Source organism: Corapipo altera, unplaced genomic scaffold (genome assembly GCF_003945725.1).
Source record: "Corapipo altera isolate COAL_440 unplaced genomic scaffold, ASM394572v1 189, whole genome shotgun sequence".
Lineage (NCBI taxonomy): Eukaryota > Metazoa > Chordata > Aves > Passeriformes > Pipridae > Corapipo > Corapipo altera.
Window position 1 is genome coordinate 124,518 of NW_020885064.1, and position 27,351 is coordinate 151,868.

The 27,351-nt window shown below is 55.0% G+C and overlaps 2 protein-coding genes across 6 annotated transcripts in view; one reads left to right on the forward strand and one right to left on the reverse strand.

Annotated features, from left to right (window-relative positions):
- PGAP2 (post-GPI attachment to proteins 2) overlaps positions 1–1,727 on the reverse strand; it is a 16,169-nt gene extending 14,442 nt beyond the window's left edge. For 2 of the 3 annotated variants that reach the window (XM_027669037.1, XM_027669035.1), the window contains exon 1: positions 1,598–1,727. The gene's annotated coding sequence lies outside the window, so the exon portion shown is untranslated. Of the gene's footprint in view, positions 1–74; positions 108–1,597 lie in introns of those variants that run through there. The other variant, XM_027669036.1, reaches the window with a different exon arrangement.
- A 306-nt stretch (positions 1,728–2,033) lies between these two features.
- The window catches only part of NUP98 (nucleoporin 98), a 31,231-nt gene continuing 5,913 nt past the window's right edge, over positions 2,034–27,351 (forward strand). Inside the window, exons 1-25 of one of the 3 annotated variants that reach the window (XM_027669038.1) lie at positions 2,034–2,178; positions 4,594–4,697; positions 5,094–5,195; positions 5,378–5,554; positions 6,206–6,345; positions 7,912–8,019; positions 8,627–8,810; positions 9,675–9,838; positions 10,606–10,743; positions 11,306–11,393; positions 12,194–12,286; positions 12,645–12,785; positions 13,651–13,784; positions 14,545–14,732; positions 15,581–15,697; positions 16,744–17,039; positions 17,758–17,871; positions 18,598–18,736; positions 19,327–19,504; positions 19,981–20,145; positions 23,061–23,249; positions 24,263–24,413; positions 25,273–25,693; positions 26,498–26,727; positions 27,000–27,269. In XM_027669038.1, the coding sequence (XP_027524839.1) occupies positions 4,625–4,697; positions 5,094–5,195; positions 5,378–5,554; positions 6,206–6,345; positions 7,912–8,019; positions 8,627–8,810; positions 9,675–9,838; positions 10,606–10,743; positions 11,306–11,393; positions 12,194–12,286; positions 12,645–12,785; positions 13,651–13,784; positions 14,545–14,732; positions 15,581–15,697; positions 16,744–17,039; positions 17,758–17,871; positions 18,598–18,736; positions 19,327–19,504; positions 19,981–20,145; positions 23,061–23,249; positions 24,263–24,413; positions 25,273–25,693; positions 26,498–26,727; positions 27,000–27,269 (4,000 nt within the window). In that variant the 5' untranslated portion in view covers positions 2,034–2,178; positions 4,594–4,624. Of the gene's footprint in view, positions 2,179–4,593; positions 4,698–5,093; positions 5,196–5,377; positions 5,555–6,205; positions 6,346–6,824; positions 7,171–7,911; positions 8,020–8,626; positions 8,811–9,674; positions 9,839–10,605; positions 10,744–11,305; positions 11,394–12,193; positions 12,287–12,644; positions 12,786–13,650; positions 13,785–14,544; positions 14,733–15,580; positions 15,698–16,743; positions 17,040–17,757; positions 17,872–18,597; positions 18,737–19,326; positions 19,505–19,980; positions 20,146–23,060; positions 23,250–24,262; positions 24,414–25,272; positions 25,694–26,497; positions 26,728–26,999; positions 27,270–27,351 lie in introns of those variants that run through there. The other 2 variants (XM_027669039.1, XM_027669040.1) reach the window with 2 other exon arrangements.

Consider the following 27,351-nt stretch of genomic DNA (forward strand, 5'->3'; position numbering starts at 1 on the left):
GCCCCAGCACGGGCAGCACAGATGGGCAGCCAAAGAAAATCCCGTTGTGGGGACACAGGAACCCCAAGACTCACAGCTAAGATGGAGCAGGGGCAGAGGGACCTGCAGGCAGTGGGATGTCCCTGCAGCCCTCCAGACTGATCTGGCTGAAGGACACGTGAGCCCTTTCCCACGGGATCCATCCAGACCGTTCCCTGGCTCGGGGCACGGGGCACAGCTGACATTGTGAGGCCACTGCTGGGAGCTGCAGCTCCTCCAGCACATCCCAAACAGCCACAGCCCACCCTCACCCTGCTGCACTTCCCTGCTCCCGGCACCTGCATGGACAGCACTGTCCATATCCAGCGCCAGGGAGGGTTGGGATGGATCTCAGGACAAGGTTCTTCCCCCAGAGGGTGGTGGGCACTGACCAGGCTCCCCAGGGCAGTGGGCACGGCCCCAAGGCTGCCAGAGCTCCAGGAGGGTTTGGACAATGCTCTGAGGGACAGGGGGGAGTGTTGGGGTGTCCTGGGCAGGGCTGAAGGTTGGACTGGAGGATCCTCAAGGATCCCTCCCAGCTCAGGAAATTCCATGTTTCTACAGCTCTGCAGCTGCAGGATCAGGGCACCACGAGCCCCCCCACGACAAGGCCATTGCTCATGGGGTCAGGCACAGCAGGACAGGCACCTCCAGAGCCCGGCAGCCCCCCCATCCCCGGGGTCCCCACTGTGCCCCAGGGATCAGCCGGGGCCGATCTCCCCTCCCCGCCCGGGACAAATCGGATTTACACAATCCCTGGGCAGCACAACCCCCCTCCCACGGCACAGAGACCCCCGGGAAGGGACCCCCCAGCACCGAGGGGCCATGGGAAGCCGAGCCCAGCCCCACCCCGGGGGCAGGGGAGGGGTGTTATTCGCAGGATGGAGGCAAAGGGAAGCCCCAAAGGGCCGCAGGTGGAGGGGGACCCCAGGCCAGCACAGGGTGCCCTCCCCGGGACCATCCCAGCAGCGACCCCCAACCCTGACCCACGGGGATGGAGCCCCCCAAGCCCTGCACTGCCCCGGCCGTGGGGACACAGCTCACTGTGCCAGGGGGACATCCACCTCCAACACCCCGAGGGTCTTTCCCAAAGGGGAGAAAACGAAAGGGGAATATTTTGTGTCTCACGCTGGACGGCCCCGACCGGCTCTGCAGGAAAGGGGCTGCACCCCACACACCCCTTAAACCCCAAACACCACCCCGGGCACCCCACACACCCCTTAAGCCCCCAAAACCACCCCGGACACCCCACACACCCCTGAGACCCCCAAAAACCACCCCGGGCACCCCACACACCCCTGAGACCCCAAACACCACCCTGGGCACCCCATACACCCCTGAGACCTCCAAACACCACCCTGGGCACCCCACACACCCCTGAGACCCCCAAACACCACCCTGGGCACCCCACACCCCCCTTTAAACCCCAAAGACCCCCCCAGGCCCCCCACACCCCCAACACCCCCCCAGGGCCTCCCAATTAATGGCCCCCCCCCGGGCCCCCCCCCCAGGTCAACCCCCTCCCCACGCCCCCAGTGTCCCACACTGACAGACCCCCTCAGAGCCGCCCCCTCCTCACCGCTCAGCCCCCGCCGCGCTGCTCCATGCCCCGGCCCGGCAGCCCCACCACGCCTCCTGCTGTTGTTCCTGCTCTTTCCTTCGCCCTCCTCCCGTTCTTCCTCCTCTTCCTCCTCTCCCGCCACCCCTTCCCGCCCCCCCCCCAGTCCCCCCCCAGCAATCACGGCCACGGCCCCTTTAAGGCTTCTCGGCCCCGCCCCTCGCGTCGCGGCACGCTATTGGCGCTCGCGGCGCAAGCCCCGCCCCCATTCCAAACGCCCCGGATGTCGGGGCGGCGCCGCCACACGGGCCCTTCTGGACCCTTCCGCGGGCCCGGGCCACACCCCCGCCCGGTCCGTCTGCCCAATCAGCGCCCGAAGCGCCGGGCGGCGGCCAATGGGCGGCGCGGGGAGGCGGGGCCGGGTGGCGCGCGGGGGTGGCCGGGAGTGCGCGCGCGGGCTGTGACGCAGCTGCGGCCCGGGGAGGCGGCGGAGGCACCGCGGGCCTGACCCGGCCCGACCGGCCCCGACCGACCCGGCCCGGCCCGGCCCGGCCCGGCCCCACGCAGCACCGCCGCTCCTCCGACACCGCACCGGCACCGCGGTGAGCCCCCGCGCCGCCGCGAACCGCCCCGCCCCGCCTTTTGCGCCGGGACACCGGCCGGGCCCCGAGAGGGAGGGGAGGAGGGAAGGGAGGCTGTGCGGGCAGGGCAGGGGCCGTGAGGGGACTGGGATCTCTCGGGGGGCACCCGCTGCCCTGCTCCGGCGGTCCCCGGGGAGCCGCCGCCCCCCGCCCGCTCTCGGGGACTTTCCGGGGCTCTTTGCGGGTCCCGGGTGTTCTCCAGGGTACGGGAAGCGGCCCGGGGTGTCCCCGGGGTGTCCCCGGGGTGTCCCCGGGGTCGGGAGGTCACGGCAGCCCCCCCTCCCCGCGGGAGTTCTGTACAGCCGTGGTGGTTGTTTGTGAGTTAAAGCCGCGTCGAATAGTTGCGGTGTGAAGTTGCGTTAATGGGTGGTAGTTTAAAGCCGTGTTCGTGAGCTGGGGCTTGGGGCCCCGGCGGTGACCGCGGTCCCGTCACGGGTGGCTCTGTGCGGGGCTGCTGGGGCTGCTGCTAAACTCTAATTGGAGCCCCTCGGGTGGGGGGTCCCTCCTCGGCCGGGGGTACAGTTCTGTAAAACCCTGAGTCCAGAGCACTGAGTGCCACGGCCAGGCTTCCTCGGGCACCTCCAGGGGTGGGGACTCCACCAGGGAGTGCTCCCAGGGAACAAGGGGCAGGAGGAGAGGGAACGACCTCCAGCTGTGCCAGGGGAGGCTCAGGTTGGACAGGAGGAGGAATTTGTTGCTGGAAAGGGTGGTGAGGCCTTGGCAGGGGCTGCCCAGGGAGGTTTGGAGTGCCCAGCCCTGGAGGTGTCCCAGGAAGGCCTGGCCGTGGCACTCAGTGCTCTGGGCTGGGGGACAAGGTGGGGATGGGGCACAGGGGGGATCCATGGGCTGGGAGGGCTTTTCCAACCCCAGTAATCCCATGGGAGAGGGTGAGGAGGGCTCAGTGTGGGTGCAGTGTTACTCTGGGGCTGCAGTGCTCTCCCAGGAGCAGCTCTTGGCTCGGGGGGCTCTGAGTGTTTGTCAGAGCAGCTTTTTCAGGCTTTTACTGAAATTCCCCTTCCTGTGCCCAAAGGAGTCTGTGAGGACTTGCTTGTGGGATTGGGGACACTCTTAACACCCCAAACTGTGAGGGGAGGCTGCCAGGAGCAGTTGGAGTTTACAGAAATCATCCCTCAGTTACTGTTTGTGGAACAGTCACAGACTCTCCGGAGCCGGAGGGGACTCCCAAGGATTTTCCAAGTCCTGGCCCTGTCCAGGACACCCCAGCCATCCCACCAGGAAGTGTGGGATGCTGGTTTCATCTCTGGTTGTTCTGGGATGGGGGGAGGCTGCAGCTGCTCCCACTCTGCATTTGGCTGTTCCCAGAAGGTGCTGTTGAGTTTGGGGAAACAAATCCTTGTAATTCCAAGGCTGAGCAGATGGATTTAGTGCTTTCCCTGCAGGAGGCTGTGCTGGGCACAGCCTGTGTGGTTCCTGAGCTGGGACTGGGGAGCTGCCAAACCTGGGCACAGGGAAAGGGGCATGATTTGCTTTAGCTGCTATTGTTGGTGTTGGGACAGCGCTGCCTTGAGAGGGGCTTTGGGAATGTTCTTGGGATGTGCTGTGTGGGAATTGCTGAGCTTCCTAGTTCTGCACTGCTGTGTGTCAGCTACAGCTGCCAGGGGTTAACTGGCCTTTGAAGGGAATACTGGCATTTTTCTTTGGTGGATACTGGGATTTTTTTTGTAAATATGGGAGTTTTTTATTGTTAATATGGCACTGTTTTGCCCAGTACTGGCATTTTTTGGGAATACTGTCAGAGGTGGAGCTGCAGGCATTGGCCCCACTGTGGGAAAACACTGCACACTCCCTGTCAGGATAGTGCTGGATTTGTTGACAAACTTAGGGGCTGGGAGCAGAGTTTGTTCTTGTCTGTGATCAGGGAACAGGTCGGAGAGGGGCAGCCAGGGATGTGCTGTCACTGGACTGGGGGGCTGGAAATGGAACTGGGCCCTGTGGGAATGGGGCAGAACTCTTGGGAACAGCAAGCTGTGGGGAGTGGGGAGCAGAGGGAAGGTGCATTCCTGTCATCCTTCTGCAGTGCATTCCCACTTGTCACGTTTTAAGCAGTTGCCAAATAGGATTGAACAGGAAAATCAGTCGTGGAAAGCCCTGGGAACGTTGTGGGAGCACAGTGTGGAAAGCAGAGCTGTGATTAGGGGTGACACCTCAGTGTTAGTGCCACCTCCTTACCTGTGCTGTCACTGGAACGTTGGTGTCCTTGTCCCCTGGGGTTCTGGCAGGGTTTGGAATTGCTCAGTGTGCCCTAAACACAGTGCCATGGGTTCCATGGCTGAAGGATCCCGGTGGGATTGCTGCCCTCAGCCATGAGGAGTTTTCAGGATAAGCTTTCAATAAAACCTGAATTCTTCTTTTCAGGTCTTGGGAGAAGACCTGATCCATCCTGAAAATGTTCAACAAATCCTTTGGAACTCCATTCGGAGGCAGCACCGGCTTTGGGACAACTTCAACTTTTGGGCAAAGTAAGTCAAACGTGTCAGCTGAGTCGAAGGTGCTCTTTGGTGAGCTGTTCTTCCCTGGAGTGCAGCTCAGAGGGTCCTGTGGAGGGGCTGATCCCTTGAGGGGTGGGATTAGGGAGCTGCCGAGCTCTCCAGCTCACTTGGATGGGGTTCAGGAGCCCAGGCCTTTAATGTGGGGAGGCAGCAGGATTCCATGGCTGCTGCTGAGACTTCCTTCCCTAGAAAGAGGGAGAACTCAGGTGGAGGCTGTGGCGCTGGGGTTTGTTGGGATGGAAGCCGTCAGGACTGGGTTTGTTGGGAAGGCTGGGGAGGCAGAGCCGTGTCTCCTGAGGGTGTTTGGAGGAGCCCCCCGAGGTGGCAGTGCAGGGCAGGGCAGGGCTCACCTGGCTCTGCTTCCAGATGCCGGCTTTGGGACGACCAGCGGAGGGGCCTTCGGGACATCGGCCTTCGGCTCCAACAACAACACGGGCGGCCTGTTTGGGAGCACCCAGACAAAGCCAGGTACTGGGGGGTGTGGGCAGCGTGGGACAGGGCCTGGAGGGGGGCGAGGGCAAGAAACCCAGACGAGGAGCCAGCAACAAAACATGATCAGTCAAACACCCTCCCAACCCCAAAACACAAAACCCATCAGAACCCCCAGGTGAAGGGGGGTGTGGGTGTTTTACAGTGTTTTCTGTCTTCAGGCTTGTTTGGGTCAACGACCTTCAGCCAGCCAGCCACATCCTCCACCAACACTGGCTTCGGCTTTGGGACGTCCACGGGGACCTCCAACAGCCTCTTTGGAACCACCAGCACTGGTGGAGGCCTCTTCTCGTCCCAGAACAACGCCTTTGCTCAGAACAAACCAGCTGGCTTTGGGAGTGAGTGACACTGCCCCTCTCCCACTGGGGGAGAGCACAGGGACCTGGCTGTTCTGTGGGGCTGGGGGGTTTTCTCCTGAGGGGTACAGACACATCCTGGTGTCCACAGCAGCCAAGGGCGAGCCTGACATGCTCCTGCATCTGGAGCTGTGATTCCAGCTGTAAATTTCAAAATAAGTGGCAAGAGGGGTCTGGCTGGAATTTTCTATTCTGAAACATCTCCTGGGGCTGTTTGACTTCGGGTTTTTATCCTGCTGTGGTGGAGCAGTTGCAGCACAAAATACCTTTAAACTCTGCTGTAATTCCACAAAGCAAAAGCTGCTGCTTGTAGCGCCTTCTGAGAAGAGAAATGGAACTTCACTGATTCTCTTTATTGTAAAATGATTGTGTAATTTTCTTCCTGCTTGTCAGGAGCACAAGGTTGCTGTGGTTTTTGTGGTGTTTCCTGGGTTGCTGAGTTAGGGGCACTTCTGCAGCAGAAAACTGCATTAGCAGCACAGTCACTTTCCAGCTCTGCTGTCACATTGTGTTTTCCAGCTGTTTTTTTCCACTTTCAAAGTATTTCATAATTTGAATAAATTATTGGGTTTAAGTTTTAAGCTTCAGGTTTGTTTTAATGGAGATGTTCTAATCTGTTTGTGTTTCCCTCAGACTTTGGTACGAGCACCAGCAGTGGGGGGCTCTTTGGGACCACCAACACCACCTCCAACCCCTTTGGGAGCACCTCTGGCTCCCTCTTCGGCCCCACCAGCTTCACTGCTGCTCCCACTGGCACGACTATTAAATTCAATGTAAGTTCTGCTTTTCTTCTCAGTCCAGCCTGTTCACTGTGGGGAGCATTACATGCTGCAGGTATTGATGTGGTGTCTTGTTAGCTGAGGTGAAAAAGTGAGGAGTTCAAATGCAAGTGTTCTGCAGTGGTGAGGAAACTGCTGGAGTGGAAATAGGAGGTGTAATTAACTCCATAAACTAGGTTTGTTTTTCTCCTGAGCTTCACAAACTTCTCAGACACTGTGAAATTGCAGACTTGCTGGGTTTAGAGCTGTGTTAATGCTGAAGGGGTAAAGCAGCTCTTAAAGCTGAGCCTTCGCAGGAAGTGCCACGGAATTCCAGGTGATCCATGGCAAATAAAGGTAAAAGACATCTTGGAATGGGTCAGAGTCAGTGCAGTTCTCCCTGAGCCAGCCTGGCTTTGGGAATGGGACCTGGAATGTGAGGAGTGGTGCCCTGTCCCCTTTGGGTGAGTTCCCTTTAAGACAGGATTCAGTAACTGCTGGGAAGTTCTGTGGCAGTTGGACCTGGAGGGTGGCCCAGCAGAGAGGCCTTCCTGGAGCTGGGGTAACTGGTGCCTGCTGGAAACAGGGATTTTTTCCCCAGTTATTTGTTCGTGCAGACCTTGTCCCTCTTTGTTTTGGGGCTGAGGTGCTGTAAGGCTGAGCTCTGCTGCCTGGGGCAAGCTGTTGCTGTCTGGCCTGGCTGGGCAGTTGCAGTGCTGTTGCTGTGTGCCTTCAGAGCTCTGGTAAAAAAGGGGGCAGTGAAATCCATGCAGAGCTCCTGGAATGGTGTCACAGATGGAGATAAGCTACTTTTGCAGTGAAACTGAAAGCAGAATTGCTGTGAGTTGTTTTGGGTGTTCCTGGGGTAAATTCCACTGTTGATTGTCACTGAACACACCTGGGTGAGGCCTCAGCTGTGCAGATACACCTGGAATAGAAAACAGAGTCACACACTGGGTTGGGTTGGGTTGGGAGGGATCTCAAAGTCCATCCAGTGCCACCCCTGCCATGGGCAGGGACACCTTCCACCAGCCCAGGTTGCTCCAAGCCCCGTCCAACCTGGCCTTGGGCACTTCCAGGGATCCAGGGGCAGCCACAGCTTCTCTGGGAATTCTATCCCAGGGCCTCACCACCCTCCCAGCCAGGAATTTCTTCCCAATATCCCATCTCACCCTGCCCTCTGTCAGTTTGAAGCCATTCCCTGTGTCCTGTCCCTCCATCCCTTGTCCCCAGTCCCTCTCCAGCTCTCCTGGAGCCCCTTTAGGTCCTGGAAGGGGCTCTCAGGTCTCCCTGAAGCCTTCTCTTCTCCAGGTGAACCCCCCCAGCTCTCCCAGCCTGGCTCCAGCCCTTGGAGGGTCTTCATGGCCTCCTCTGGACCTGCTCCAGCAGTTCCATGTCTTTATCCTGGGAGTCCAGAGCTGGAGGCAGCACTGCAGGTGGGGTCTCACCTGAGCAGAGCAGATAAGTCCCACAGAGCCTCAGGTGTGTGCTGAGGGTAGGATTTCCCAGGATCTGCAGGAATGCTGACTGTGTTCCCTCCAGTGTGGCTGGATGTTAACCCGAGTCCCTCCTTCCCCGCAGCCCCCGAACGGCACCGACACCATGGTGAAATCCGGCGTCAGCACCAACATCAACACCAAGCACCAGTGCATCACTGCCATGAAGGAGTATGAGAGCAAGTCCCTTGAGGTCAGTCTGGGGGGGTCACACATCCTGGCCTTGTTGGGCTGTTGGTTGGCTTGGCTTAGCTGGGCCTTTTTGGACCATCCTTGTCTTCTGTGCTCATTAACGTGAGAGTATTGATGAACCTTCAATATCTGCATCGCACACGGGAGAGGTGTCCTCAAGTAAAACAATTAATGCAACCCCATGTTAATTGCAGTTGGGTTTAAATGCTTAATGCAGGTTTGGAAGAGCTGAAATTCCATCTCGTCAGAAGGACACGGGATCCTGCTGGGAACAGTCCTGCCCTGCTGAGATAACAGCAGGATCCCAGACAGAACTCAGCTGGGTATTATTAACTGGTGTTCCCAAGGATTTCACCTGAAGCCTCCCTGTTGGGGTTGGTTTATTTGATCCTTTGAAACAGATCTATGGAAAAGATCTGAAAAGGCTCTTGGGAGCCAAATCAAAGCCCAAACGTGGATCTAAGTTCAGGTCCTGTTTTTGGTGTCCTTATTTTTAAAAACGTAGGTGTTGCAGCTTTTCTTGAACCTTCACCTTGGTGTAGGCTGAGTGCTGTGTGAATGTGCCAAAGACACTTGTCCTGCGTAAAAAGAGCTGGATTTTCCTGCAGGAACTCCGTTTGGAAGATTACCAGGCGAATCGGAAGGGGCCCTCGAATCCGGTGGGAGCAGGAGCAGCCACAAGCTTGTTTGGCTCTTCCACTGCCACATCCAGCACAGCCACGGGACTCTTTGGCTCTTCCACCACCAATACAGGCTTTTCCTATGGGCAGAATAAAACTGCCTTTGGAACCAGTAAGTACTGCCCAGCCCTGGATTGCTGTGACTGGGTGTGCCAACGTTCTGTTCAGCTGTAAAACTCTGGGGTGTGAGCTCAGAACTGCACTGGTTGTTCAGTGTTTGCTGATGGGGCTCTTTGCCATAGAAATCTCTGTTTTCTTACTTGCCTTGGAAAAATTCAAACACCAATTGCAATTTTATTAGTTTTGATGCAAACTGAAAGGTAAATAGATCACAGAATGCCAGAATGGTTTGGGTTGGAGGGACCTCAAAGCCCATCCAGTGCCACCCCTGCCATGGGCAGGGACACCTTCCACCAGCCCAGGTTGCTCCAAACCCTGTCCAGCTTGTCCTGGGACACTTCCAGGGATCCAGGGGCAGCCACAGCTTCTCTGGGCAACCTGGGCCAGGGCCTCCCCACCCTCACAGGGAAGAATTTCTTCCTAAGAATAGATATTTTTGTTCATTGAGTTTGACTGTCAACAGATCAAAATCCTCCAGGCTGTAAGAATGGAAGTGGTTATGGGGTGACAAGGGACAGGACCCAGGGAAGGGCTGGAGCTGTGCCCGGGCAGGCTCAGGGTGGATCTCAGCACAAGGTTCTTCCCCCAGAGGGTGGTGGGCACTGACCAGGCTCCCCAGGGCAGTGGGCACGGCCCCAAGGCTGCCAGAGCTCCAGGAGGGTTTGGACAACGCTCTGAGGGACAGGGGGGAGTGTTGGGGTGTGCTGGGCAGGGCCAGGGCTTGGACTGGATGATCCTTGGGGGTCCCTCCCAGCTCAGGATATTCCATTCCTCTTTTCCTGTTTGCCTGTCCGAGGGTGGGCCCAGCTGGGTGTGTGTGAGCACTGAGGGTGTGTCCTGTCCTACTGTGTCACAGGTACCACGGGCTTTGGCACTGGCACCACGGGGGGGCTCTTTGGGCAGCCATCCCAGAGCACCAGCCTGTTCAACAAACCCTTCGGCCAGGCCACGACCACGCAGAACACCGGCTTCTCCTTCGGGGGCACCAGCACCCTGGGCCAGCCCAACACCAGCACCATGGTAAGAGGGCTGAGCCCGGCTGTGCCACTGCTGCAGCTGCTCCAGGGCACGGGGGAGCCCATGGGACAGGGCCTGCCCTCTCATTGCAACCTGGCTGGGTGGAAGCAGGATGCTGAGCTGGGAATGCTGTGGCTGAGCGAGAGCCTCCTGCCAGTGAGGCTGTGTCAGGATGACGGGCAGCAATCAGCTGGGCACCAGTAATGTGCCCCTTCCCTTCTCCAGGCACACTGCTCTCCAGCAGCTCTAGTGTTTCCATTCCTGTTCACACAGATAATAGAATTCCATGATTAACCTCCTGTGGGAATTCATTAACAGTTCTGGACTTCATGGTGACTAATGAGCAGCAGTCCTGGGCTCTTGTGACACAAGGATGCTGCATAGCTGAGACTTGTTGCATAACTAGGGACTTTGGTTCCAAAAATCCTATATCCATTGTGAATTTTTTATGACTTCTCCCAGAAAACCCTGTGAAATGTTTTTTTTCCATCTCCTTTGCTCAGCCACGAGGAAATTCCGATATCCTTTAAAGCTAAGAGCATACATTCTTCAGGTTTTGGTTTGTTGTTTTTTTTTAATTTCCTTCTTGTAACTAATTTCTTGGAGGAGGACTAAAGCTTCTGGAATGCTCTTCCTCCCTCCTCTTCCCCCAGCACAAGGGCTAATGTACCATCATTTTACTGCCTGATTTTGTGTGTTGGATCTGTTACTGTCAGTGCTGGATGTGGAAAAGCCTTGGAGCGTGACCTTAACCTGGTTCCTGTTCATAGGGTCTCTTTGGGGTCACCCAGCCCTCGCAGCCCGGAGGCCTTTTTGGGACAGCTGCCAATACAAATGCTGGGACTGGATTTGGAACGGGAACGGGCCTTTTTGGACAAGCCAACACAGGATTTGGTGTTGGTGGTTCGGTATGTTTGTGCCTTACTAATGAAAGAGAGAAAACCAACCCCAGTCCTGTCCCGGGGCAGTGACCTCCACAAAAGGAGTGTTAGCTTAGGAGTTAAGATGCCTGAGGTGCAAGAACAGGGAGGTTTGATGTAAACTGAAGGATAAACATGTGTGATAGAGCCATTTTTTTAACGAGTGATGTGTGGAGGGATGAAAACAGCAGGAGAGACCGAGGCTCTCAGTGCCTGTGTGGCACCAAGGGCTGGAAATCCAGCTTGGAAGTTGTGGTGATGCCTGAACCAAAAATGGACTTGATTCATGATATTCAGTCATTTTGGTTCTGGTGGAGTGAAATCACAGAATCACTGGGGTTGGAAAAGACCCTTAAGCCCCTCGAGTCCAACCCTAGGAGTTGGTTTTGGGAGGTGCATGTGGCTCGCGATACCCCCCGGCTCGTGGGAGGCTGTGTGGGCTCAGTTGTGCTTGGCCTTAGTTCTACCTCCTTGCCTGCAGCCAAACACCGATACAACTCCTGCAATATCAGCCTGCCAGGTTTCTAAATTCCTTTTCTTTTCCCTTCAGACCCTGTTTGGGAACAAGCCTGCTGGATTTGGAGCCACCACGACCAGCGCGCCGTCGTTCGGAACCACCACGGGCGGTGGGCTCTTCGGTAACAAACCCCCCTCCAGACCCTGCCACCTGGGGAACAGGGAAAAACAGTGGGATTTCAGTCATTTCAACCTGTCCTGCTTATACCACACACCTGGCTGTGAGCAGCACATGCTCGGGGATCGAGAGTGTTAAAGGTGCAGGGAAATGTGGTGGGTGCTGGTTGGTACCTTGGCTCTTGTGGAACAGCCTGAGGCAGAAGGTTAATACCTTAAGGGGTTAAGTACCACGGTTTGGTGAGTTCCTAAGAGAAGGTGCAGTCTGTGGTGACCAGGAGGGACAATGGGATCCTGAGATACATCAGGAAGAGCACTGAACATGATACCATGTTAGACTTGTGGTGCCCATCGCAGCAGTTTGAACTGTGTCCTTGAGCTGTGCTTGTGCAAGTCAGAATTCCCACCTACTCTGTGGTGGGAGTCACAGAAATGGGTGTGTGGTATGAACAGTGTCAAGTTGGGTTTGTTCCTTCCAGGCAGTTGAAGAAAATACAGTTTACTCTGTTGCCAGATCAGCACCATCCCATCAGCTCTGGCTTTCAGTAGAACCTTCGAGTTTGTAGCAAACTGAAAAGCTTAAGAAGGCTAGCCAGCATTTTTCTATGCCATTTTTAGTGTTATATTCGTAACTTTAATATGTTTATTGCCACTGAAATCCCTCTTTGCTGCTTGTCAGTTTAACCTGCACTGCTGGAAAGAGTGTGAGATTTGCCCTTGCCTGTGGCAGGGCTCTTCGCTTTTTTTAATTTAAACGCTTGGGTTTAGTTTCACTTCTAATCAGCTGCTCGTTCTGTTCTTGAAGGTTTTGGTGCCAACACTGCTGGAAATAGTTTGTTTGGAAATAAGCCTGCAACTGGGACTCTGGGAACTGGACTCGGAACAGGGTTTGGAACAGGTAAGAGTTTCCAGCTCACCTCTTCCCAGCCTGAGCCCAGTCATCAGACTGCAGGGCTGATCCAGCCTGGGGATTGCCTGTAACTGAGGTAGGAAAGGCTGTGAAGGTTTCAAGCCAGGGATCCCAGTCTCAGAGCTTGTTAACTCAGTGCTAATGACCTATTAGAAACTGGGCAGCACTGGTGGGACTGGTGAGGTCCTCTGTGTTCAGACCCTCTGGTCTGATCCCGTGAGTCCTGCTTGTAGCATCCATGGACACAGGCAGTGTTTCCTGCAGTTCAGTAAGGAGCTGATTGTTTGCTGTGCTTGTAAGTTTGCCACAGTGCCACAGTCAGTGACAGTCACCTCTCCTGTCACAGCTCTGGGGGCGGGACAGACGTCCTTGTTTGGAAACACCCAGCCCAAGCTGGGGGGAACGCTGGGAACGGGAGCGTTTGGAGCGCCGGGATTCAACACCTCCACAGCCACTCTGGGCTTTGGGGCCCCTCAGCCTGCTGTAGGTGAGTGTCCCTGAACCCAGCAACCCAGCTGCTGCTTCCTGCCTTGTGTCCCGTGTGCCTGAACACAGGAGCACACCTCACCCAAAGGCTTTGGGGTGACAGAACATCTGAGAGGTCACTTCTGTCCTCAGGAGCAGTGGAGACTGTGTTAATGACCTTTTTTTTTTTTTGCTAATTATATGTGTATTTTTAAGTAATTCCAAGTTGCTTAAGCTTTGTTTTCAAGATTACTGACATTTCCTATCATTGGATTTGGGCAACAAGAGTAGATGCTTACAAAAAAATAGGGAAATGCAGCATTGGCTTCTTCAGTAATTCCAGGTAGGAGGGACCTAGAGGGACTTTACTGGGCCACTGGGCACATAAATAAGATCCATTTGTCTCCAGCTCTCCTCTTGACTTGTTGCAGACCCTGACAGTAAGCTGTTGTTCCTGAGAGTGGTTTTGTTGTTCTTTAGGAATGCACAGATTTTCACTCTGGTTTTTTTGGAATTAGAATTAAGCTGCTCTTGGTGGCTTGAATGCTTCAGTGTGAGCACTTAGAGCATTTTAATGGGAGTTAAAATTAGATTCTAGAAGATGGAGAGACAAAATTAAGAGTGCCCTGTAGAGAGGACCTGTAAGTTTGGTTGCTGTAGCAGCAATGCAAAAATTCTGCATGAAATATTTGCCCTGCCCAGCCTTCCAGAAGCCAGCTGGACTAGCTGAGTATTTTGGCAGGCCAGGCTCTTCCAGTGCCCTGTAGCTCTCCATACCCTCAACTCTTCACCCATGGGAGCTTGGGGAGGGTGGTTGCACACTGTGGAGGAGGAGGTGCTGTGGCTCAGCAGCAGGGCTGTAAAGCTGCAGTGCTGTTGTCTTGCAGCCCTGACAGACCCCAACGCCTCGGCGGCCCAGCAGGCTGTCCTGCAGCAGCACCTCAACAGCCTCACCTACTCCCCCTTCGGGGACTCCCCGCTCTTCAGAAACCCCATGTCCGACCCAAAGAAGAAAGAGGAGGTAAGAGCACAACACACTGAACTCATTTGTGGGGCAGAGTTGAAGTTTCTTTGGTTTGTGTTCACTGTCCTCACTGGAATGCACAGGGAGCAGCGAAATAAGTTGCTCTCTGTATTCTCCCAGTGGTGCAGTGGCTTTTGACCTTCTCCAAGACACAAACTGCTTTATCTTGCTCCAGTGGAAGGTTCCCTGCCTGTGGCAGGGGAGTTGGAACTGGATGATCTCTATGGTCCCTTCCAACCCAAACCATTCCATGACTTCCTGCTTTTGCCTGCAGCAGAGCCTTGCCTTTGGAGTTCTTGTGCTCGCTGCTGCTGGTTGGGAATAAAGATGGGTAGTTGCTGATGCTTGGAATAATTCTAGAGCTGTGCTTGAGCTTTGCTTAGGACATCTCTGAGAGTCTCTGACAAACCTTTCCCTGCTTGCTTGTTTAAAATACAACAAACCAAACACTTTTCAGGTTTTTGAAGTGTTAGGGGAGGTTGTAAGTGGCTGCTTCCCCAGGGCAAATTCTAGGGGCTGGAGATGGGTCCTGCCTGGCAGCTGGAGCCCAGCACAGGGCCTAGGGGACATATGGATCCAGGCTGATGGATGGGGCTGTTCCTGGAGGCCTCCTGCCTGAGTTTGTTTATTGCTTCCCCGGTGACTTCTCATCATCCCCTTTGCGTTTCCAGGCCCTGGGCTGGAGCACCTTCCAGCTGTCCCCAAACCTTCACAGCATGTGCTCTGGCAGCTCCAACTCTCCCTGTTTCTGTTTCAGAGGCTGAAGCCAACCAACCCAGCAGCCCAGAAAGCCCTGACAACACCCACTCACTACAAGCTGACCCCCCGGCCCGCGACCCGGGTGCGGCCCAAGGCCCTGCAGTCGTCGGGATCCGCCAAGTCCAAGCTCTTCGACGGGCTGGACGACGACGAGCCCTCCCTGGCCAACGGGGCCTTCATGCCAAAGTCAGTGTCTGGGGTGGGGCTGAGAATCTTCTCCTCAGGCTGAGTAAACTGCTGTGGAGTTTCCTAAATCCTGTCATTTTGTGCCCTGGTTCAAATAGGAATAGGGATGGTAGGTTTTCTGTAAGACTTGAACAGAACTGTGTTCTGCAGAGGAGGTGGAAAAGTTCAGCTTAAACTGTTAAGGCCCAGTAAGCTGTAAAATGAGGTCAGCCCACGATGGGAGCAAAGCTCCTATAAAATCAAGTAGGAATTCTTACCAGGAAAGCTTGCACAGGGTAATACTCCCTCCTCCTGAATTAAGAGTGTCACCAGGTTTGCTGCTGCCCTCAGCATGGAGGCACGTTTCTGGTGGGTTTATCCCAGCCCTGGTTCTGTTTCAGATCCACACGTGTTTCTGTGAGGAATAAATTGTGGATCTGCCCAAGTGAACCTTTTGGGTGCAGTCTTCTGGGGCATCAGTGACAATCAAAGAAAAAAGGGGTTTGGAAAGCTTTGGAGTTTAGTAAAAACAAAGAGCACAAAGTAAACTGACCCTGCAGTGAAATGAACCTGCACCTGTGGGCAGACCTTCTGGGCCTCTGGAAAAACTGATTTGAAAAACAGGGAACCTAGTGAGAGCTTGGGCTTTGAGACTTTCACTGACTTGTGCATTTTACACCTACCCATAAACCAAAGCCTTGAATGGAATTCCAGAAAGAGTTTTGGTATCTCCAGCAGGAGACTTGATATGTCCTGAGTGTGGGAACAGGTCCTAGAGCTGGTTCTGGTCCATCTGAATTAAGCATGGAGTGTGTATTTATGCAGTGGATAGATCCAAATGCCCATGTGTTGGTGTGTTTTGTTTTCAGGAAGAGCATCAAGAAGCTGGTTCTGAAGAACCTCAACAGCAGCAGCCTGTTCTCCCCCGTGAGCCGTGAGAACGAGGACCTGGCGTCCCCGTCCGAGTACCCCGAGAACGGGGACAGGTGTGTCCTCCCCTCTGGGTTTGTCCTGGAGTCAGCCTGGTGCTGCCTCTGGTGCTGCTGGAGAACGGGGAGTTCTTCTCAGGGCTGTCACCTTAGCTGGTCACTGCCAGCAACTGACCTGCTGGGACATTCCTTTCCTCCTGAATGAACTCTGTGTCACTGCTGTGTGGCACTGCCAGGTCATCCTACCCAACATCAGGGGCAGTGGAGCAACTTGTTTTTCTGGATGAGTCTCTCTTCATTCCCTGTAGTGAACAACCAGAACATTCCTTGAGCTAAGTGCTAAAGCTTTATGGTCTCTTCTCTCCCTGAGGGGAGAAGAACCTTTTGTGGTTAGTCCTCAGTGATGTGGGAATTGCAGGGAAGCTCCACTGATCCTGACATCTCATATTTCTATTTTCTGCACATGTATTTTATACAGATTAAAGAGAGGAGCCACTAAGGCTCCCCCAAAGACAGAATTCCAACCTCCTCTAAAAACCTCTGGTCATAGTTCAGCTGAACTCTGGTTTTCCTTTGGGTTCTTTTAATCAGAGGCTAAAAAAAAAACTCCTAAGCAGCTCAACATGTTGATTTTATTGAAAGCTCCCAGAAGTAGAACTGATGTGGGAGTGGGGTCACCCTGGCCCTGCACTGGGCAGTTCCTCAGGGGCAGAGGGGTTGGGAGCTGTACACCCCCTTGGAAGCCTCTGTTCCAGACTGAGTGGCCCGTGTCACCCAGACTGTGCTCACAGGGCATGTGCTTCAGTCCCCAGCCACCGTGGGGCCCCTCTCCTGGTCTCACCAGTGTCGTGCTGGGAGCCCCAGGTGACAGAAGGCAGAGGTTGTCAAGCAAGGGTGGAGGGAAGGGGAACAATCCCTGATTCTGCAGTTTGGGTCATCCTGCTGGCTTTTTGTGTGGCGAGGCAGCAGAAGTTCAATCATATAATATCCTGAGTTGGAAGAAACCCACGGGGATCATCCAGGTCCAACCCCTGGCCCTCCACAGGAACGTTGACCCAGGCCCCTCGGGACTAAATAATCCCACGTCCCCCTTGGTTTCCCAGGTTCTTCCTGTCGGTGCCCCCCGAGGAGAACCACCGGGCGGACGGGGAGCGCGAGGAGGAGGAGGCGCACGAGGTGACCCGGTTCTACACCAACCCCATCGCCAAGCCCATCCCGCAGAGCCTGGAGGGCGGCGGGCACAAGGGGCAGCCCGTGGACGACACCATCGTGGCGCTGAACATGCGGGCGGCGCTGCGCAACGGGCTGGAGGGCAGCAGCGAGGACGCCTCCTGCCAGGAGGACTCCCTGCAGGACGAGCCCGAGGAGCCCGAGACCCTGCACCACCTGTACCCTGCAGGTGGGCACTCCGGGGGCAGGGCAGCGTCCTCTGCCACTTCTCTGCTCCCTTACACCCTCAACTTTCTCTGGTTTCCCTCCTCTTTTCTCCAGAACGCAAATCCCGCTCTCCACTCTCCTGCCTAGTGCAGAAATTTAACCTGCCCAGTCAGTGAACGTTTAAATTCTATCCCCCGGTTTTATGTCAAGCGTTTGGGGGTTTTTAAACTCACAAGAAGGGAAAAGATTTGTTCAAGTTTGTTTCAAGTAATACTTGGCATGTAATGAAACTGGCAGGTGATGTGCTCAAAAGAGATGTCTTCAGACATTTTGTAGGTGCCAAAAGCTTTTCGGAAATTTAAAGATGGTTAGACAAATTAATAGAAGAACAACTGGAACCTCTTAAATGTAAAAGAAGCTGCAGCTTGGTCAGCAGGTGCTCAAGCCCCCAGGCTGTTAAAACTGCACTTGCATCTTTCTCCCTGCCCACCTTTTCCCCTTTCTTTGCACTCCTGCTCTCTGACAGGTGGCTGGGCTGGGAGGACCTGCCAGAGCACTTGGCTCAAATGTGCTCTGAAGCCTTGGAATGAAGGTGTTCTAGTGCCTGTTGGCTTTTGATGCACTTAGTATCAGTTCCTCTGAGGCTTCCAGTTGTTCAGACTGGCAGAAGAAACTGGATGAGACTCTGGGAATGTGGTAACTTGCTGCCAACCCAGTTCTCAGGGAATGTTCTCTTGCAGGGATTGTTCTGACACGAGCTGGCTACTACACCATCCCCTCCATGGAGGAGCTGGCCAGGTTCACCAACGACAGGAACGAATGTATCGTGACAGATTTCACCATAGGCCGCAAAGGTGAGACGTCCCAGCCTGCCCTGGGGCTCCCCCTTCACCCAGGGAGTCCTAAAGCTGCAGAACCCAAGTGCCAAACCCTCAGACTGATTGTAACCAGGGCCCTTGGCTTTGGGAGCAGTTTGCATGGAGGTGTTGTGGGATTTTAGGGGAGAATAAATCACAGAATCAAAGACTGGTTTGGCTTGGAAGGGACTTTAAAACTCATCTCATTCTATGGGCAGGGACACCTTCCACCAGCCCAGGTTGCTCCAAGCCCCGTCCAACCTGGCCTTGGACACTTCCAGGGATCCAGGAGCAGCCAAAGTTTCTCTGGGCAACCTGTGCCAGGGCCTCCCCACCCTCACAGCCAACAATTCCCTCCCAGTATCCCATCTAACCCTGCCCTCTGGCAGTGGGAAGCCATTTCTCCTTGTCCTGTCCCTCCAGACCCTTGTCCAAAGTCCCTCTCCAGTTCTCCTGGAGCCCCTCTAGATCCTGGCAGGGGTTTTAAGGTCTCCCTGGAGCCTTCTCCTCTCAAGCTGGACACCACATGCTCTCACAGCCTGAAATAATGGTGTTGAAGTGGATAATGCTTCTTCAGGATTTCCTCACTGGGAAGGAATTGTCACTTGGACTTTGCCCTGGATTCAGGACAGGGCTGGGTGAAGACAGGGGCAGCACAGCCGGGATGGGGGTTCTCTGGCATGTGACTTTTCACAAATTGTGACATTTTGGTTGGTTTTGCAGGTTATGGATCAATTTACTTTGAAGGAGAAGTAAATCTAACAAACCTAAATCTGGATGAGATCGTTCATATCCGGAGAAAAGAAGTCATTGTTTACCCTGACGACGAGAGAAAACCACCCATTGGGGAAGGTTTAAATAGGTAAGTGTTAAATAAGGCTGATTTTTAAAATCCTGACAGGCTACTGTGTTTGCAGGTGGGGACCAAGACATCTCGGTCCAAGTTGTGCATTCATATGTGGTGTTGCAGTTGTGGGAGACTTGCACATTTCTGAAACAGAAATTGGGTTTAAAAGTTGGTTTGAGCTCACCTGTCCCGTTCTGAGCTGAGCTCACCTGTCCCATTCTCACCTGTCCCGTTCTGAGCTGAGCTCACCTGTCCCACTCTGAACTGAGCTCACCTGTCCCATTCTCACCTGTCCCACTCTGAACTGAGCTCACCTGTCCCATTCTCACTTGTCCCACTCTGAACTGAGCTCACCTGTCCCGTTCTCACCTGTCCCGCTCTGAGCTGAGCTCACCTGTCCCGTTCTGTCCCGTTCTCACCTGTCCCGCTCTGAGCTGAGCTGAGCTCACCTGTCCCGCTCTGAGCTGAGCTGAGCTCACCTGTCCCGCTCTGAGCTGAGCTGAGCTCACCTGTGCAGGTGTCCCCTGTCCCGGTCCCAGCTCCCCTCTCTCCTGAGCAGCTTTCCCTCAGCCCCCCGTGCCCTGACGTTTGTCCCCCTGTGCCAGGCGGGCCGAGGTGACCCTGGACGGGGTGTGGCCCACGGACAAGACGTCGCGGTGCCTGATCAAGAGCCCGGAGCGGCTGGCGGAGATGAACTACGAGGGCCGGCTGGAGGCCGTGTCCCGCAAGCAGGGCGCCCGCTTCAAGGAGTACCGCCCCGAGACAGGCTCCTGGGTGTTCAAGGTGAGGGCAGGGGCGAGGGGCCTGGGCAGCACCAAAGGAGGCTGAAGGTGGACTGTCCTGAGAGTTTATAATTCAGATTGGCTAAACTTCTGACAGCTGTCTCAGGTCCCTCAGCCGTGGGGAGAACCGTCCTCACCAGCTGTCTCCCCATCCCTGGAAGTGTCCAGGACTGGGTTGGACAGGGCTTAGAGCAGCCTGGGCTAGTGGAAGGTTTCCCTGCCCTTGGAACAAGATGAGTCCCTCTGAACCCAAATGAGCCTGGGGTTCTGTGATCAAAACTGTGGCCTCAGACCTGCCTACAGGTGGTTTTGGTCTCTACAGAGGCCGAATTTGTTGCAGGTGTCTCAGCTGTGTATGTTGGGACACCTGCATGGGGAGGGGACAGTTACACCTACTCGTTGTCCAGGCCTTCCAGAAATGGGTGCCTGAAACCTCTGTTCCAAGCTGTGACACATTTGTCCTTCTCCTTAACGCAGGTAGCACACTTCTCCAAGTATGGCTTGCAAGATTCAGATGAGGAAGAAGAAGATCATCCTTCCAAAGTGGACACCAAGAAGTTAAAGACCACCCCTGTGCCACCCCCAGGGCACCTGCCGCCCCAGCAGATGGCCCTGAACGGCAAACCAGCACCCCCGGCTCAGGTAGAAGGAGGACAGTGACTAAAGGGGGTTGGAAACGTGACATTTGGAGAGTAGCTGGTGCCTGGGAAGGGGTGGTTGGAGTATCCTGGAATCCAGAGAGTGAAACCTTACACAAACTCTTCTGAACTCTGGCTGTGTTTGCATGTTGTTTTTCATGGAGTACTTGACGTTTCATACTGAGAATGGGCGTGGGGAGGCTTTCAACCCTTGTTTCTTGTTCAGATTCTAGTGTGAGTTTGGCAGCTTTGCACCACTTCTGGAAGAACCCTTGTTTTTGTGACTATTAAACACACGCTCTGTAATGCCAACGCCTGCTGCCTGCCTGGAGAGTGATGCTGTGCATTCAGTTGCTTCTGCCATCATTAGTGTGCAAGACTCTCTGCTTCTTATTTGAAGAACGTGCTCTATTTTTATTAAAAAACCTGCTTTTTTTAAGGCTGGTTACATGCTGGATTTGTAAATGTCTCTGTGTTGGATGTGACAGCTCCTAAAGCTTTGTAAAACATCCTCAGTGCTGGGCCCCTCTTACACAGAGCAGGCAGAGTTTGACCCAGCTCGCTGGGAACACGAGCCCAGCTGTGCCCAGGTGGCCAATGGGCCCTGGGCTGTGCCAGCCCCAGTGTGGGCACAGCCCCAGGGCAGGGACTGTCCCCTGTGCTGGCACTGCTGAGGGACCTCCAGGGCTGTGTCCAGGTCTGGGCCCTCATGGAAGAGAGACATGGAGGGGCTGGAGTGTGTACAGGGAAGGGAACAGAGCTGGGAAGGGGCTGGAGCAGCAGGAGAACTGAGGGAGCTGCGGGGGCTCATCCTGGAGAAAAGGAGGCTCAGGGGGGACCTTCTGGCTCTGCAACCCCCTGACAGGAGGGGGGAGCCGGGGGGGGTCGGGCTCTGCTGCCAGGGAACAAGGGACAGGAGGAGAGGGAACGGCCTCCAGCTGTGCCAGGGGAGGCTCAGGTTGGATATTGGGAAAATTCCTCATGGAAAGGCCTGTGCAGCCCTGGCACAGTGATGACTCACATTCCTGGAGGGATTTAACAGCCATGTGGATGTGGCACTTGGGGACATGGGTTAACAGTGGCCTTGGCAGTGCTGGGGAACAGATGGGCTCAGAAGCTTTTCCAACCTCCAGGATTTTGTGTTTGTAACATAGAATTTTTTTCCTGATATTCCTGAACCTCTGCTGGCCACTCGTGTGGTAGGAGGACACAGATCTCAGGCAGGTTGGAGGGGCCCTGGGGCTCCTGGTCACTGTCCAGCAGTGCCAGCGGCTCTGCCCCCTGGGCAGGACCTGCTGCTGGGACAGACCAGGTGAGCTGCCCCCTCTGCTCTGGATCCACAGTGGAGAATCCCAGAGTAGTGTCCAGCTGCTGTTCTAACCCTCTGGGGCCTGGGCTAATTAACACCTGGATCATCCTGCTGCTGGATAGATCTTAGTGACTTGTGTTCTGAGCTGCACTCAGGGCTGTCCCACAGCCTCACTGCAGCTCCCCTTCCTGCTTCCTGGTCACACTGATGGCACCAGAGCAGAGGTTTTAAACTCTCAGAAATACTGGGAGTATCTCTGATATGTTCAAACCTGTCTTACACATTCCAGTGTGCCTAAAAACCCCTCTTGGTTCATTAACCTCTCTGACTTGCATACCATTAACTCAGGTTTTAATTTCTGAAAATAGGAAAAATGTCATTTTGTTTCCCAAACCCCTGAGAAACAACACAGCATGGCTTGAAACTTGCCAAACTCTTGGTGTAGAACATGTCTGAAAAAAATACTATTTGGGCTGTAGGAAGCATTTAGGATCCAGGCTTGGGGTTTTTCTTGTCTTCCCTCACTAACTTGAATATTAATGAATCGATTAATGTTGCAAGGGAGTGGTTACACGGGGACCTGCTGCATTAAAGCCCAGTGAAGGGAGCAGTGAAACTTGGGTGTTTGTAACCATATTTTGACTTGTAAATCTGTTCCACGTGCTGGGCCATGCTCACATTCCGGGTCTGCCACTCACTTCTGTCTTTACAGCCCCCCCAGTCTGATTTTATCTGCCTCAGCTCAGACCCTCCATCCCCTTTCCTGCCTAATCCTACTGAGCTAAGCACAGCCTCGTGAATATGCTCCTTAATTCCTGAGCAGGATTCCAGGGCACTCCCTGCCTCAATTTCTCCACTCCTATGTTTGCATCACTTCAGTGGTCTGTACTGTGTTTTTCCTGGGAATTGAGGAAGCTGGAAGCATGAGGCTTTCCCAGGACATGTAGCTGAGCCAAAGGATGGTTAAACAGGAGCCAAACCAGCACTCTGGAGCTCAGGCCCCAGTCAGTGAGCTGGGCAGAGGTACAGGCATGACAGTGGTCAGTTAGCCATGGAATCATGGAGTGGTTTGGGTTGGAGGGACCTTAAAGCTCATCCAGTCCCACCCCCTGCCGCTATCCCAGGCTGCTCCAAGTCTCATCCAGCCTGGCCTTGGACACTTCCAGGGATCCAGGGGCAGCCACAGCCTGTGCCAGGGCCTCCCCACCCTCACAGTAACAACTGAAAGTTGAGTTCTTTGTGGAATGCAGACTCCTTGATTTGAATTTGTGCTGCATGGGATGGGCTCTGGGGGAGAAAAGGAGGAAGGCAGGACAAACAGAGCTCTCCCTTCGCTGGGAACATGAGAACTGGAAGGCTGAAGAACAGTTTCCAAAACTGAATGGCAGAACTGGGTAAACTCCAGGAGGGCACCTCTAAGCTGAGACTGCTTCTTCCGTGTCACTGGCACACCCTGGAGGTTCTGTGTGTCCACCCCTGACCTTGGTGTGGAGCCTTGGCACCCCCAGGGAACGCTCGGCTGCACTTGCAGGTGATTCCTGGGCCTCTGAGGTGCTCTGTCCTGGCAGGGCTGTGACCCAGGGTGTGTGACGTGGCCTCTGTATCCACAGCCCCTGGAGCTGGAGCAGCTGGGCAGGGTGGTGGAGCTGGACAGCGACATGGCAGACATCACCCAGGAGCAGCCCCAGGAGCAGCCCCAGGAGCCCTTTGGGGAGGACAGCCTGGCCGAGGAGCAGGAGGCCGTGCCCGCCTCCACCCACATCGCCTCCACCCACGGCATCAACCCCTACGTCCTGCAGGTCAGTGTCCTGCAGCCCCTCCCAGGGCAGCAGCTGGCAGAGCCAGCACTTCTCCAGGGCTGCGTTTGCCTCCCCCAGTGTGTTTGTGTGTCAGCTTGTAATGAACTGTGCCTCTCTCCTGGGGTGGGATTGAACTTACCAGGGCTCTGTTCTGTGGGAAACCTTGGAGACATGGCAAGCTCAGTGCTGAAGGAACACTCACCTTAAAGCCAGAACTCCGATTTAACTCTGGAGTGTGGGCAGTGGGATAAGCTGAGCTAATGGCAGACTTGGCCTTGGGCCCAGCTGGTGGAGAACAAGGGGTTGGGATAACTGGTCTTGATTTGGGGTTTGATGTTCGTGCTTGTATTTCATAGAATCCCAGACTGCTGTGGGTGGGAAGGGACCTTAAAGCCCATCCAGTGCCACCCCCTGCCATGGGCAGGGACACCTTCCACCAGCCCAGGTTGCTCCAAGCCCCGTCCAATCTGGCCTTGGACACTTCCAGGGATCCAGGGGCAGCCACAGCTTCTCTGGTCAGCCTGGGCCAGGGCCTCCCCACCCTCCCAGCCAACAATTCCTTTCCAATATCCCATCTAACCCTGCTCTCTGGTAGTGGAAGCCATTCCCCCTTGTCCTGTCCCTCCAGGCCTTTGTAATTTCATGGAAGGAGAGTACTGTGAACACTCTTGGGCTTCTACCTGTGATAACAAATAGTCCTGAAGTTCTTCCTTAAGCTGAAAAACAAGGGGACAGAGCTAAGATCTAAGAAATCAGGATTATTTTGGGATGTCACTGCCTTCCCTAACAAGTCCACAGTAGTTTAACTAGTAGTTGTAAAACCCTATCATCAGGTGACATCCTGAGCTGTGCCTCCACTGTTTCTTGGAACATTTGCATCCATGAGTGTGTTGTTTGGTCACGCGCTGCATGTGGGAGTTATTTTGGGTGGGAAGAGCTATTTTGATGAGCTCAGGGAACTGCTGCAGTGAGAGGGATTGCTGATGTGCTGCCTTGGCTTCCCACGTCCTCAGATCATGAAAGCTTCCTTGCTTGCTGATGACGACGACCTGGATTTGATCCTGGATTATCCTGGGAAGCAACCTGTCAAGGTGGACACTTCCCAAGAGATCTGCTCTCCAAGGCTGCCCATTTCAAAATCACAAGGGCAGAAAAAACACTCAGGTACGGTGAGAAACCACAGATTGTGTGAAGAAAGAGCTGAGTTTCAACACTAACTGGCAAAGTCACAGGATCTGCAGCAGTTCCTGTCTGCCACTCCTTCCTCCTCTGTTCATTCCCTGCTCCAGTGCCTGGAGCACCTCCCTCTCCTCCTCTGACACTTGCGCTGCTCTTTTCACAGTTTGTCTTTGTTTTTGTTTGCTTTTTTTTTTTAACCTGCCTCTGTGGGTTTTAATATCTCACAGAGGCACCAACAACTTTGCAGCTTAGTTTGGAGGTGCCACGAGCTCCCTGGGTGGGCTCAGGGGGAGCCAGCACAGGGCAGACCCTGCCAGAGCCCCCACTGCCCAAACCTTGTCCCTCACACCCAGTGCATCCACTAACTGGTGCTTTCTGTAGGAATATTGGCAAATCCCTCTGGTAACAAGCATGGAGATGCTTCCTAGTTGAGGAAACCCATTAATTCAGATGGGTTAATTAATTCAAAGCCCATTAAAGGGACAGACCTGAGGTGTGCCTGTGGGTTCAGTGTCAGCCCTGCTAATCAGTTCTCCCCCCCCTTCTGTTCTGATGTCTTAATTCTGGCATTAAATTAGTGGCTCCTTTGGGAACTGCTGGTTGTGGGTGAGGCTGTCCCCGTCCTGTTCCTGGGAACACCCCACGTGTTCCTTTGGCTCAGGGGGTCTGTGGGTCTCAGCACTGCAGACAATCACACTTAGCCCTGAGCTTCCCCACACCCTGTTATCCAAACACTTCCACTGGCTGCTCCAGGAGTCCTGGAACACCCTGAGAAGGGCAGAACTGTCCCCGTGACACTTGGCTGCCCCTCCACTGAAACATTCTTCCCGCCTCTCCCTGCCAGTTGCTGGGCTGCTGCAATCCCGGTTTGCCAGCGTCCTTTTCCAGCCGCCGGGCGCTGCCGTGCCAGATGCCAAGGGCCGCAGGACTTTGGGCAGTCCCCCTCCCGGGGCCCTGTGGTCAGCAGTGTCCCCGCTGGCCGCCGTGTTCTCCGTGCCCCCGGCGGTGCCCGAGGTGCAGGTGAGGACGGTGGGTGCCCGCAGGCAGCGGGGCCTCGTCCCTCTGGAGCGCTCCATCACCTACGGCAAAGGGAAGCTCCTCATGGACATGGGACTCTTCATGGGGCGCTCCTTCCGCGTGGGCTGGGGCCCCAACTGGACACTGGTCAATTGTGGAGATCAGCTGAGTGGGTCAAGTGAAACGGAAGATCCACAGTGTGAGCCTGTGGAATACGGATTCCTGCCGACTCCCGTGGCTCCCAAATCGTGAGTAGAGCTTTCCCTCAGGGGGGGTCTGACATGCTCCTCGTGTTGGACAGAATCCTGGTGGCAGGGCAGTGTTCCTTCTGACATGCCAGAGTGGTGCAAGATTGTGTTTGCCATGGAGATCTCCTGCATGTCCCTTGGCCACAAAAAGTTGGGTGTCAAATCTGGGAATACCTTAGTAAGAGGAGTCATTTTTTTACCAAATAAATAGCACTGTCACCCAGGAAAAGGTTAAAGAGAAAGTTCAAAGTTGTCCCTGTTGGTTGGACACCTGTCCTACTAAGGAAGTTGTTCACCTTCTGAATTCCCAGCTGCCTTCAGTTCTGCCTGTACATCCAGCAGCACATGGACCGTGCTGGGTCTCCATACCTGGACTGGAATACAGCTACATGTCCCACCACTTAAGTGCTTGTCTGGGTGTTCTCCAACATATCTGAAGTGCTGAGGGAACGAGCTGTGGTAAAGGTGTGCTCATTGCCTTTGGAGAGCTCAGCGAGGTTTATTGGCCAAATCACAGAATCATGGGAGGTTTGGGTTGGGAGGGGCCTTAAAGACTTGTTTTTAACAGCTAAACATCTTGTCTGTACCCCTTGCCATGGACAGGGACATCTTCCATTAGACCAGGTGGTTCAGGATCCCAAAGCCTGGTTCCAAGCCCCAGACTCTGTCACCAGGATCTCCATACCTGGCTGTTGGCCTTGGATTGTGTTTTACTGTTGTTGTGTTAATTAGGATGAGTTGCTCCAATTGCATGGAGAATATTCAGAACATTTGCTACTTGTTTTATCTTCTTTTTCCCGCCAGACTCACAGAATCCCCTTTCAAGGTTCATGTGGAAAAGCTGAGCTTGGAACAACGGAAGATGGACAGGGACAAGGAGCTGTATCTCACCCCTCTGGAGATAAAGCTGAAGCACAGCACTGTCCATATGGATGAGCCCTGTCCTCTTCTGGCCCCCAACCCTGGAGTCTCTGCCATCCACGAGTATGCTGACTGGGCCAGGAAGGCATCCGAGGATCCCGCTGTGGCAGAGAGTGAGTATGGAATGATTCTTTTCACAGAATCCCTGAGGTTGGAAAAGCCCTCCCAGCCCATGGATCCCCCCCGTGCCCCATCCCCACCTTGTCCTCCAGCCCAGAGCACTGAGTGCCACGGCCAGGCCTTCCTGGGACACCTCCAGGGCTGGGCACTCCAAACCTCCCTGGGCAGCCCCTTGCAAACACTGGGGGTGGTGAACCCTCCGGGCTCCTCCTCACCCGAGCCCTCTCACACAGTGTTCCCCGCTGACGCCGCTGTGTGTCCCCAGGCGTGGTGAAGCACTGGTGCCTGGCCTGGACGCTGTGCGAGGCCGTGTGGGGGCGGCTGCAGGAGCTGGAGGCGCGGCTGGAGGAGCCCAGCGAGTACGTGCTGGCCCTGGAGCGGCGCCGGGCCTTCTCCCGCTGGCTGGCACAGACCGCGGCCGCACGCATCGACCACGAGGTGGCCCTGGCCCGGCACGGCAGCCACGTCGAGGCCGTCTTCAGCTGCCTCACCGGCAAGAGGATCGGGGAGGCCTGCAGGCTGGCACAGCAGGCGGGTGAGCACCCCAGAGCCCGGAGGACAGGGAAGGGCTGTGCACAGGGAGGGGGTGTGCACAGGGAAGGGGTGTGCACAGGGAA